Source organism: Magallana gigas, chromosome 5, assembly GCF_963853765.1.
Source record: "Magallana gigas chromosome 5, xbMagGiga1.1, whole genome shotgun sequence".
Classification (NCBI taxonomy): Eukaryota; Metazoa; Mollusca; class Bivalvia; order Ostreida; family Ostreidae; genus Magallana; species Magallana gigas.
The window spans coordinates 12,259,106-12,270,237 of NC_088857.1; the positions used below are offsets into that span (position 1 = coordinate 12,259,106).

At 30.6% G+C, this 11,132-nt stretch overlaps 1 protein-coding gene across 5 annotated transcripts; it reads right to left on the reverse strand.

Moving 5' to 3' along the window:
• Window positions 1-365: 365 nt before the first annotated feature.
• LOC105322399 (low affinity immunoglobulin epsilon Fc receptor) lies at window positions 366-10,842 on the reverse strand. Of its 5 annotated transcripts, XM_011421098.4 has the most exons (9): window positions 10,329-10,813; window positions 8,929-9,039; window positions 8,006-8,116; window positions 7,474-7,581; window positions 6,518-6,625; window positions 5,109-5,198; window positions 3,627-3,718; window positions 2,761-2,863; window positions 367-2,403 (listed from the first exon to the last, which is right to left on the reverse strand). In XM_011421098.4, exons 1-9 carry the CDS (start codon window positions 10,555-10,557, stop codon window positions 2,177-2,179), a joined length of 1,179 nt encoding a protein of 392 aa, XP_011419400.3. In that variant the 5' UTR covers window positions 10,558-10,813; the 3' UTR covers window positions 367-2,176. The 5 variants fall into 5 exon arrangements, with proteins under 5 accessions (XP_065940151.1, XP_011419400.3, XP_034306624.2 ...); XM_034450733.2 differs by lacking the exon at window positions 7,474-7,581 and having other exon boundaries at window positions 10,329-10,811; XM_066084078.1 differs by lacking the exon at window positions 6,518-6,625 and having other exon boundaries at window positions 10,329-10,811.
• Window positions 10,843-11,132: the final 290 nt, after the last annotated feature.

Genomic DNA, 11,132 nt, shown 5'->3' on the forward strand with positions numbered 1-11,132 from the left:
AATAAAGATTGCCATAGGAAGACGATATCATTTATTCCTAATTAGTGATTGCATTTAATTTTACCTTTTTTTTTTTATATTCAGTGCTCAAATTCCTGGTCCCATTGGTTTTTATATCATTCGCTGGGCGATCACTCAGGTAAAGTGTTTTGTCTTTTGCTTAAAAAATATGTATTTCAACTGTTGTTTTATCGATAATGTTTTTAATAAATGTAAAAAGCCACTGTGATGATTTTAAAATAAACATTATGAAATTCTAGGAATGTAGCATTGTTTTATACGCAGGCCTTTACATAACTGAAGCAAGATTGATTGAAATAAGTCATTAAATTATGATCATTTTTGTTTTGTTTTGTAGCAACTGAGTTTGGAATTTCCTCTTGGGTATTTGTAAAGAATAAAGTTCTGCATACATTAAACTTGCTTTTATCTATACTACTATATTAAAATAATAGACTTTAAATTTTGGGCTTTAATACCGAGAAATCGGAAGAGTACTGTCTTTTGTTTTATATATTTTAAAGATCATTGGTACTTGAAGATTACCAATTTGTTTTTATTTTTTCTCAATCAAGCTTCGCTTCAACGAAAATTCCTTTAAAAAATCCGGAAATCATCTGATTTTTTTGGATTTTACAATCTTACGCATGCGTATTACATTCACGCTAAATTAAAGGAGGCTCTTTAGTTTATGTTTCCACATTACCACATTTGCATGGATAAACTCAGAAACGATATTACAAATACATGTTAATTTTCATTGAAAATTTGTCATATATTCATCAAAGGAAATACGGGAGATAACTCTAACTCAGTGCATTTAATATGAAAAATCCCGAGAGTTTCGAATGTCAACATGGTGTGTAAATTCGGAGCGAGTAAAAAACGTTGGTGAAAAAGTGTTGAATTCTTCATAAATATGAATTAAATTTTTAGATGAAAAATATTTTTAGGCTCAAAATGGTTTGCTATGAATAATTTAACTGTTATTTTCAATGCAATTTCGGAGCGATTCTGCAATGTTTTGCTACATTACGGGTATATGGGAGGCATTTTAACTGTGGCGATGGCCTGTCCCGAGACACAGTTAGATTATTCAAACTAAACAGAGTATAGTAAAATTAATAGCATTATTGTAGGCTTAAAGCTTGGTTATGTAAATGTCAACAATACGGTGTGTTGATGTAACTATAATTCCGTAAATGTCCGTTATCATATGCAATGTCAACCCTTGCACGCGCGGGTCAATCTCTAGTTTTATTAAAGGGGATACATGGGATATGAATATCGGGTTTGTCAAGTGATCAAATCCCATAAAGCCAAAGAGGAAGAATTATTAACAACTTGTATTTGTTTCCCCTTAAACTTGATATCTTTAAAAAAACATGATAAATTTAATTTTCTATCTTGCAAATTACAAAATGTTGCTCAATTATATAGTCCTTTGTGCGCATGTTACACAGATGTAACAAAAATATTGTTATACAAAATTTTAATCTAACAGTACAATACCATAAATAAATTAAAAGATAACTTTGACAAGACAGCACATTGAAGTGAATTAGAGTTTATGTGTATGTAAATGCGTATGTACTGCACGAGAAGCTTAGAATTTCACAACTTCCGTTGAAGTTTGAGTCAAAAAGTAGCTGAAATTTTAATTCTTAAATTATAGCAATTTAAAAGAAATTTACAGAGGACAAATATAATAAAATTTTGATTAACATATTCATAATCACAATAAAAATATTTGATCTGAAAGTAATCGTAAGTATGATCTCAAATAAAAATATGTTGTGAAATAACATTACCCGAAATATCATGATATCGTATGGTGTTTTTTTATATAGGTGGACAGTTCTTTTATTTTTTATTATAAGTTTTCTTTCAATAGTCAAAACTTTTTAAAATTCAAATGGTAAATCAAATCCTTATTTAGAGCCTAATTTTAACAATTTAACTTGTTATTTAGAGCTTTATGTCACAAATATAACTGTTGTTGTTAAGAGCTCTATTTCCCTAAAATAACTTTGTTGTTTAGAGCTCTATTTCCCAAACATAACTTTGTTATTTAGTGCTCTGTTTCCCAAGTGTAACTGTTGTTATTTAGAAATCTATCTCACAAATGTAAATGTTGGTATTTAGAGCTCAATTTCACAAATGTAACTGTTGGTATTTAGAACTCAATTTCACAAATGTAACTGTTGCTATTGGAGCATGAAGTGTCGTGCCATTTGTAGTCTGAGCGTTGGAAGAGGATGACACAGTCTGACGTACCGACCCTATCGGGGTTACCCGGGCCCCAGTTTGTCCAGGTGAAACTCTGAGAATGTCCCTCCCACATAAACTCTCCGTCCCGTGATGCATCAGTCCCGCCTATCCAATAGTCACGTGATGCGTATTCTACCAATACAATGTCACGAGTATATATCATTATTACTTGCTGTATTTTTTTTTTTATTTGGATAAGAACGTAATTAATACATATACAAAGAAGAAAGATTTCACTAACAGGGTACTATACTCCCTTTTGAGGGAAGTAATGATTTTTATCCGAATTGAAGGTGATATTAACATTAATTTTGCCTTCTGATCTTCAAACAAATTGGGTATTATATGTGTAATTAACGAAGTGTGTAAAAAAGGACTACTCAGCTTACAGTTTTATAATAATATATTTAAGCATATAATAAGCAATATAGCCTTCAGCATATAGACAGACCGACAGACATACCGTTACACAATTTAAAGAGCATTTACCTGTTATATTTCTAGATCGGACGAAGTTCCGGAGAAATGTATCTTCCTCTTGGCTTGTTATTCTCACATACTTTGAACTACCGTGCTTTTGCTCGCATTTAACCTGGTGAAAATTTAAAATATTAAAACTGTTTACTTAGTTTTTATTATAACTTTATTTCCATGATAATTATTAGTATAAATTCATATTCACTTTGGCTATCACTTAAGATTAATCAAAGAATAACATTATTGAAAACCCCTAAAAATTTATTCGTACGCGCGTATTTAAGAGCAGGTAAACACGAACTGTTTAGCTCGTCCATCTTTGATCTCAATCCATTTACCATGTATGTATTGTAAACGTTTTCTAAGCCCAAATAAATAGACTTAGTATTACATTTGGCAAGTACATATTAGTTCCTTTCAATCTGTATGATTTGTGTCGAGCAGTAAACTATCTGAAATTCATTGCGAAATATTTTCGCGATTTACAGGTAAAAGTCTGGTTCACAGGAACGAATCTTTACAATATTATTTTTTTTCAGAAAAACTACAAAAGAGACACTCGACATTTGCCCGTGCTCAAACAAAAACTGCTGTTCCCAACCTTGTTTCACTTACTTTATACAGGGAAATATTTGTCACCGTTTTATTTTCGCCCCCTTTTGTCCTTGTAGTCAGCGGGCAAAGTTAAGACTTGACGAATTCAAATATCTCAAATTTAATATCTCTTTTTTCACAACTGTGCTTTTGCGCATTCAAGACGGAGCGAGACCGTTTGCAAGCGTAGAAGGGTGAAAACAAATCTGTACACAGTAGTAATACTACATTTAGGTTTATGTTTGTTTATTAATATAAATGAATGTAAGTAAAGAGTTGTTTACCTTTCCTTGATTCCAGTTACCGTAATCATTCCCAAAGAAGTAGCAAGAGTTCTGGTAAGGAACCCATTGTGTGGGGCACGATTGTGGAAATTCTATTGAGATTAAAAATGTTTTCTAATTACAAGAAGTTGTAAAGAACAACATTGTCGTTTATAACCATCAATATACTGTCCCGACTGCTTTAAAAATATTATTGTAAGGGAAACCCAAAAAGGACGCAATACCTTTTTATATTAACAATTGAGTATAGTGAAGTTTTGCTTGGATCAAAAGGGAAACCATGCATTAATGTTGTGGTTTTTTGGTGAACAAAATGGACGATAGGCCTTTTAGTATGGTACAAAACTTCCAGCATTCAGGTAAACTTAAATTTTGGCGCCTTTTAGTATGGTACAAAACTTCCAGCATTTAAGTAAACCTAAATTTTGGCGCTTGACATTTCTTCCCCCTTAACATGTATGTTGAATAGTGCTAACGGTTTTGACGATTGTCTTTCACTATATATTCTAGATTTTGTACTAGTCCAAAGTTTATGCGTTAACTTAATTAAAATTTCAATTTTAGTGTATTATAACATCAGAATGTTAGCTTTTCCTTCCAGTCATCCCAAAAAACATCAACTACAACCAAATACATGTATTTTATTTTTTAATATCTTTGTCTGTGATAATATTACGAATCGATTTTGTAATGTACAGTCCGATAAATTAAAATGACGTACTGTCATATAAGTATTCTAATAGCTAAGTGTACAATTGCTGAAAATGATATAAGTATAAGTAATAAGGAATCATTGTTTGAATATTATGAGGTGATAATTTAATCATAAAGCCTTTCGGGCTTTATTGGATTGATCACGCCCCGACCAAAATTATCATACAACCCATAAAACCTGGAAAACTGTTCACTTGATTAGTTCACTAAAGTTTCTCAGTTAAATGAATCACTACAAAAAATAAAATCCCCTCCCCTATAAAAGACATTGACTGTTTACTAAATATGAAGTATATTCATCTTGTGTGTATATATATATATATATATATATATATATATATATATATATATATATATATATATATATATATATATATATATATATAAAGTTTAGACAGATATACAGAATTTGTCAAATGTTCTCAATGGAAAGCCCCAATAAAAACCCAATTTCCTAAACAATAATGTCCAATCCTCTAAAAAACACCTCCAAAAAAAATTCCCAAAGAACCCCTACCGCTCTACCCCCTTAAAAAAACATAAATAAAAAAATAAATCCGAAGTCTCTTTTTAGGTTACATGTATTCATAAAAAAAAAACACGGTCGAAATATTTCGAAACAGTGTTTTAAAGTGTTTTTTAATATATAAGAAAAATTTAAAAAAAAAACCCAACAAAACAATGAAAAATAAAATAAACCAGCAAACCTAAAAATTTTGTTTCTACATGTACTTAAAAGATATATAAGAATAAACAATGCAATCTTACTAGTACTTTGACCGAGTTTTGCCATTTCCGCAACACAGGTCTCCTTGACTGTTGTCATCTCTTCCTCGGTGTATTGTTTCCTGGCCTCACCTACAAATTCCGGATTATCATACAGCATTTGGGCAACTATGTCATTAAACAGAAACAAAACGGCACAACCGTATATCGACGATTTCTTCATTCTCATAATTTACTCGAAGCATAAAGAGATAAATGATGTATAATCTGGGAGATCAAGAAACCAGGAAACCCATTTATTTACCCCTGAATTACCAAGTGTTAAATTCAGTTTCAGTAATTTCCACTTCATATAATGTGTAATTTCATAAGCACATACATAAGTACACGCTTGTTTATACATTGGCTTGTGTCATCTATTTACGCAAGTATAACACTGAGAGAACGCGAGTACTTTTTTCATTGTGTTAAGAGGATAATTACATGATTCACACATAATATCGTAAGTTTATACCCTTCAAATTTAACAAGTATTCTAAGAAATTTTTTATTCAAGTATAAACAAACAAAGCGAAAAAGCATTAAATATACGGCAATATGCCTATTTCTGTTGAAATAGTCAAGATATATTCTGGTGTTTAGAGAATATCTTTATGATCATACCATAATGCAAAAAGCTATTGCTTCATCTTTTGGTAAAATACAAACTGGTGTAAAGAAAATGAAAAAAAAAATTCAAATATTAAATAGGTAAGAACCGGTGCTCCCTTTGAGTTTGGATTTGGACCAATAAGCTGTCAAATTTTCATGATTTGAGCTGAATACAAACTTAACATAAACCTTAGAGCCCTGCTGTGTTGTCTTTCCGATCGGAGAATTCGCATTTTTAAGCTCTGCTACTTTAGGCATAGGTTTTACATATACATTATATTACCATGTGAATTTATTTAGTTTGAATTTTCCGGTATCCGGACCCCATTGACATGCACATCCACTCTACATGTGTAGATATGCCAATGTACTCATAGAGATATTTTCTGAAGAGTCGTGGCTAAGAATGTAAAATTATTATGTAAGCAAGCTTGATTTTAAAACGTTTTAATTTCATTAATACCATAACTCTATCAAATGTGTATATGCAAAATTATGATAATTTCAAAACTGGAATTTTTAAAAAATTAAATTAAAATAATTAAAAAAATGATAACCAAGACGCATTTTGGATTTAACATTTACTTCGTACTTTTATTACCGGTGATATCTATTTAAATGAGGATGTAATTTTAACTGCTTTGTCGAACATATACTTTTGTGCCAAATAGGACAGTAAAACTTTCTTCTTAGTAATTAATCGGGGAAAGTCCATAATTATTGTATAAATTACCATGCATTAAAGTTTTGATATCAGTAATACAAAAAGGAAAACATCACATGATTACTCTTTTTCTTACTTTGTTGGACTCTACTAGTATTTATGTCAAGACGGATTTTGGCCATCTCATCAACAAAAAGTTTCCTGAGTTTTGCCATCTCCTCCTCATATCGTATGTCCATGTTGCCTAATAATTAATTACACGCATATGATAATTTTAAAACATTGTCTAAAGAAAAAAACTGTTATTTATGGAATTGTATGCGTTATAGAATTAAAATTTGGATAACATTTAAGTTTCAAGTTTATTCTTACTAAATGTACATATAATACTGTGAGTTCAGAAAGGAAACAGAAAATGAAGCCAAAACATTTACAACGAAGTATCCCAGGTCGTCATTCCTATTTTTTCAGACCGGAAGCTACAAACATGCAGCTAAATGAAGTATCTAAAAGGTCTTGGCCATTTTTGAGACTGTATAAATCTCATTAAGGTACCTCACTATACATGGACTTAAACTTTTTAAGACAATACGTCACAAGACGGCGATTTAAGTGTTTTGTCAAATTCTTTCCACATGTATCAATCGATTTGGTGAATATTGTCATAGCTCTGTATGAAGATTAGGAAACATTCAAACTTTTAAGTAAAAATTTATGGAATGTTTCTTTTCCAAAAACATGTAATATTTAATCGCTTTACAAATCATAAAAATTTTACAAATCAGAAAAAAATTACGTGAGATCTGATGGTTAATTTTGTTGACCACCCAGCCTCTTTATAACGGATGTTAGTAGTTACATTTTTGAAGCTTTTTTAAAAATGAAAAACTGGATTTTTTAAAAAATGATGTTAAAATAATTCAAAAATTGATATCCAAGACGCATTTTGGGTGTAAATTTTACAGAGTACAATTCTTTATTTAATTTTAATTAATCGAAAAAATTCTCAAATTATTGTAAAAATTACCATTCATTTTGGTTTATATTAGAAATACAGAAAGGAAAACATCACATGATTACTCTTTTTCTTACTTTTTTGGACTCTACTAGTATTTATGTCAAGACGGATTTTGGCCATCTCCTCTACAAAAAGTTTCCTGAGTTTTGCCATCTCTCCCTCATATCGTATGTCCATGTTGCCTAATAATAATACCCATATGATGATTTAAAACATTGTCTAAAGAAAAAAAACCTGTTATTGATGGAATTGTATGCGTTATAGAATTAAGCCTCGGATAACATTTAAGTTTCAAGTTTATTCTTATTAAATAATGAAAAACCGGAATTTTTAGAAATAAATTATAAAAATTAAAAAATTATATCCAAGACGCATATTGGGTGTAAATTTTACTTCGTATTTTTTTCCCGGTAAAAACTATTGAAATGAGGATGTAAATTTATTAGCTTTGTCAAACATATACTTTAGAGCCATATTGGAGAGTAAAACTTTCTTCCTTATAATTGATCGATGCAAATCCATAATTATTGTATTAATCACCATGCATTTAAGTTTTATATTAGAAATACAGAAAGGAAAATTCCACTTGATAACTCTTTTTCTTACCTTGTTGGATTCTACTAGAATTTATGTCAAGACGGATTTTGGCCATTTTCTCTACAAAAAGTGTCCTGAGTTTTGCCATCTCCTCCCCACTGCACCGAATGTCCATGTTGCCTAATAATTATATGCATAGTTATGATAATTTTAAAACATCACCTAAAGAGAAAAGCTGTTTTTTATGGAGTTTGATGCGTTATAGAAGTAAACCTCTGATAATATTTAAGTTTCGAGTTTATTCGTACTAAATACACTGAGTTCAGTACGGGAACAGAAAAAGAAACCAAAACATCCCAGGTCGTCATTCCAATTTTTTTCAGACCGGAAGCTACAGACATGCAACTAAATGATGTATTTAAAAGAAGACTTAATGTTGTGGCCATTTTGTAGACTATATAAATCTCATTTATATTTAAGGTAATTCAAATAATTGAAAAATAATATCCAAGACGCATTTTAAGTGTAAAATTAACTTTGTATTTTTTTTCTCGAAAATATATTTTTAAATGAGGGTGTAATTTTAACTGGTTTGTCAAACAGGCTTCTCATATATTACTGAGCCAAATAGGAGAGTAAAACATTCTTCTTATTAATAAATCAGAGAAAATCCATAATAGTTAATTTAATAAGTATTTTATTCAAGTATATAAATACATTGAAATGGATTGAACAGCAGGCACAATGCCTATTTATGTTCTCTCCTGTAGTCAAGGTATAATATGAGTAATTATATAATTATATATAATATATATATACATATATATTGCCATGGAATTTTGTATAATAGATTAATATTGTAAATAGTATTGGAAGGAGGTACAGTGCAAAAAAATAAACAAATCCATAATAGTTGTATAAATTACCATGCATTTAAGTTTTATATTAGTAATACAGAAAGGAAACCATCACTTGATAACTGTTTTTCTTACTTTGTTGGACTCTACTAGTATTTATGTCAAGACGGATTTCGGCCATTTCCTGAACAAAAAGTGTCCTGAGTTTTGCCATCTCCTCCCCATTGTATCGAATGTCCTTGTTGCCTAATAATTACATACATAGTTTTGATAATTTTAAAACATCGTCTTAACAGAAAAGCTGTTATTTATGAAATTGTATGCGTTATAAGAGTAAACTTCGGATGATATATGTTTCAAGTTTATTCGTACTCAATGTACATACAATACTCTAAATTCAGAGAGGCAACAGAAAATGAAGCCAAAACATTTACAACAAAATATCCCAGGTCGTTATTTCAATTTTTTTTAGACAGGAAGCTACAGACATGCAGCTAAATGAAGTATTTAAAAGAGGACTTGAAGGTAGTGGCCATTTTGTAGACTATAATATAAATCTCATTAAGGTACCTCACTATACATAGACTTATATTTTGTAAGACACTACGTCACAAGACGGCGATTTAAGTGTTTTGACACATTCTTTCCACATGTATCAGTCGATTTGGTGAATGTTGTAATGGTTCTGAATGAAAGAATTTTTAAAAAATTAAATTATAAAAATTAAAAATTGATATCCAAGACGCATTTTATGTGTAAAATTAACTATTTTTCCCGGTAATGTCTATTTAAATGAGGATGTAATTTTTTACGAAGTATCCCAGGTCGTCATTCCAATTTTGTCAGACCAGGAGCTACAGACATGCAGCTATATGATCTATTTAAAAGAGGACTTGAAGGTCTAGGTCATTCTGTCAGACTTTATAAATCTCATTAAGGTACCTCACTACACAAAGATTTATACTTTTTAAGACAATACGTCAAATCGGCGATTTAATAAATGTTTTGTTAAATTCTTTCCACATGTATCCATCGATTTGGTAAATGTTGTCATAGCTCTGTGTGAAGATTAAGAAACATTCAAAAGTTAAAGTAAAAATTTACGGAATGTTTCTTTTCCAGAAACGAAATTTACTTTTAGCTTTACAAATCATAAAAATTTAAGGGAGATCTGTTGGTTAATTTTGTTGACCATCCAGAACGGATGGTAGTAGTTACAATTTAAAATAGTTTTTTTTTAAAACGAAAAACTTGATTTCAAAAAAATGAAATTAAAACAATTAAAAAATGAGATCGAAGACGCATTTTGGGTGTAAATTTTACTTCGTATTTTTTTCCGGTTATATCTATATAGATGAGGATGTAATTTTAAGTGCTGTGTCGAACATATACTTTTGTGCAAAGTATGAGAGTAAAACTTTCTCCTTATTAATTAATTGGAGAAAATCCATAATTATTGTACAAATCACCATGCATTTAAGTTTTATATCAGTAATACAGAAAGGAAAACATCACTTGATAACTCTTTTTCTTACTTTGTTGGACTCTACTAGTATTTATGTCAAGACGGATTTTGGCCATCTCATCAACAAAAAGTTTCCTGAGTTTTGCCATCTCCTCCCCAACGTATCGAATGTCCAAGTTTCCATCATATTCTGAATCATACAATCGTTGAGCTGCAATAACGTTAAACAGACACAGAGCCAAGCCACAAATTACCGAGACCGTCTTCATTTCTACAATACTTGACACAGAATGAACCATATATCTATCTTCTTTTTCAGTTATTTCGACGAACCACTTGTGAATGTATACTTGTATATATCATTTAAATCACAGGAACCAAGCGCTGTTTATGTGTGTACAGAAATAACTGATAATAACGCTGTTTTGTCTTCTAGTCCAGTAAAAAGCAAGTGCATCAGATAAAAATTTTTATGCTGACGTATCTCCTCCTTTCTTTTTCCTGCTATCCAGCTATCCACTTTGCAATCCATTGGTCAAACATAAACCAATGACTAAATAAAAAGGACAGCCAGAGAGTCATAATGATTCCCAATGCGCATATTAGTACATAGAAAAAAATGAAAAGGCTCTCAGTTCAGGAGAGAGAGAGAGAGAGAGAGAGAGAGAGAGAGAGAGAGAGAGAGAGAGAGAGAGATGAACAGAAGTTTCCTCTCTTATTAGAGGGTCATCACTTTAATTATTATTTTGTTAGGATGACCTTTTTTTTAAAGCATTGATCACATTTCTAATATAAATGAATATATGAATAGGACAGTTTTTCAATACTGAGTAACACGAATGCCATTTTATGCCTAGTGGTATCTTCATTTTGT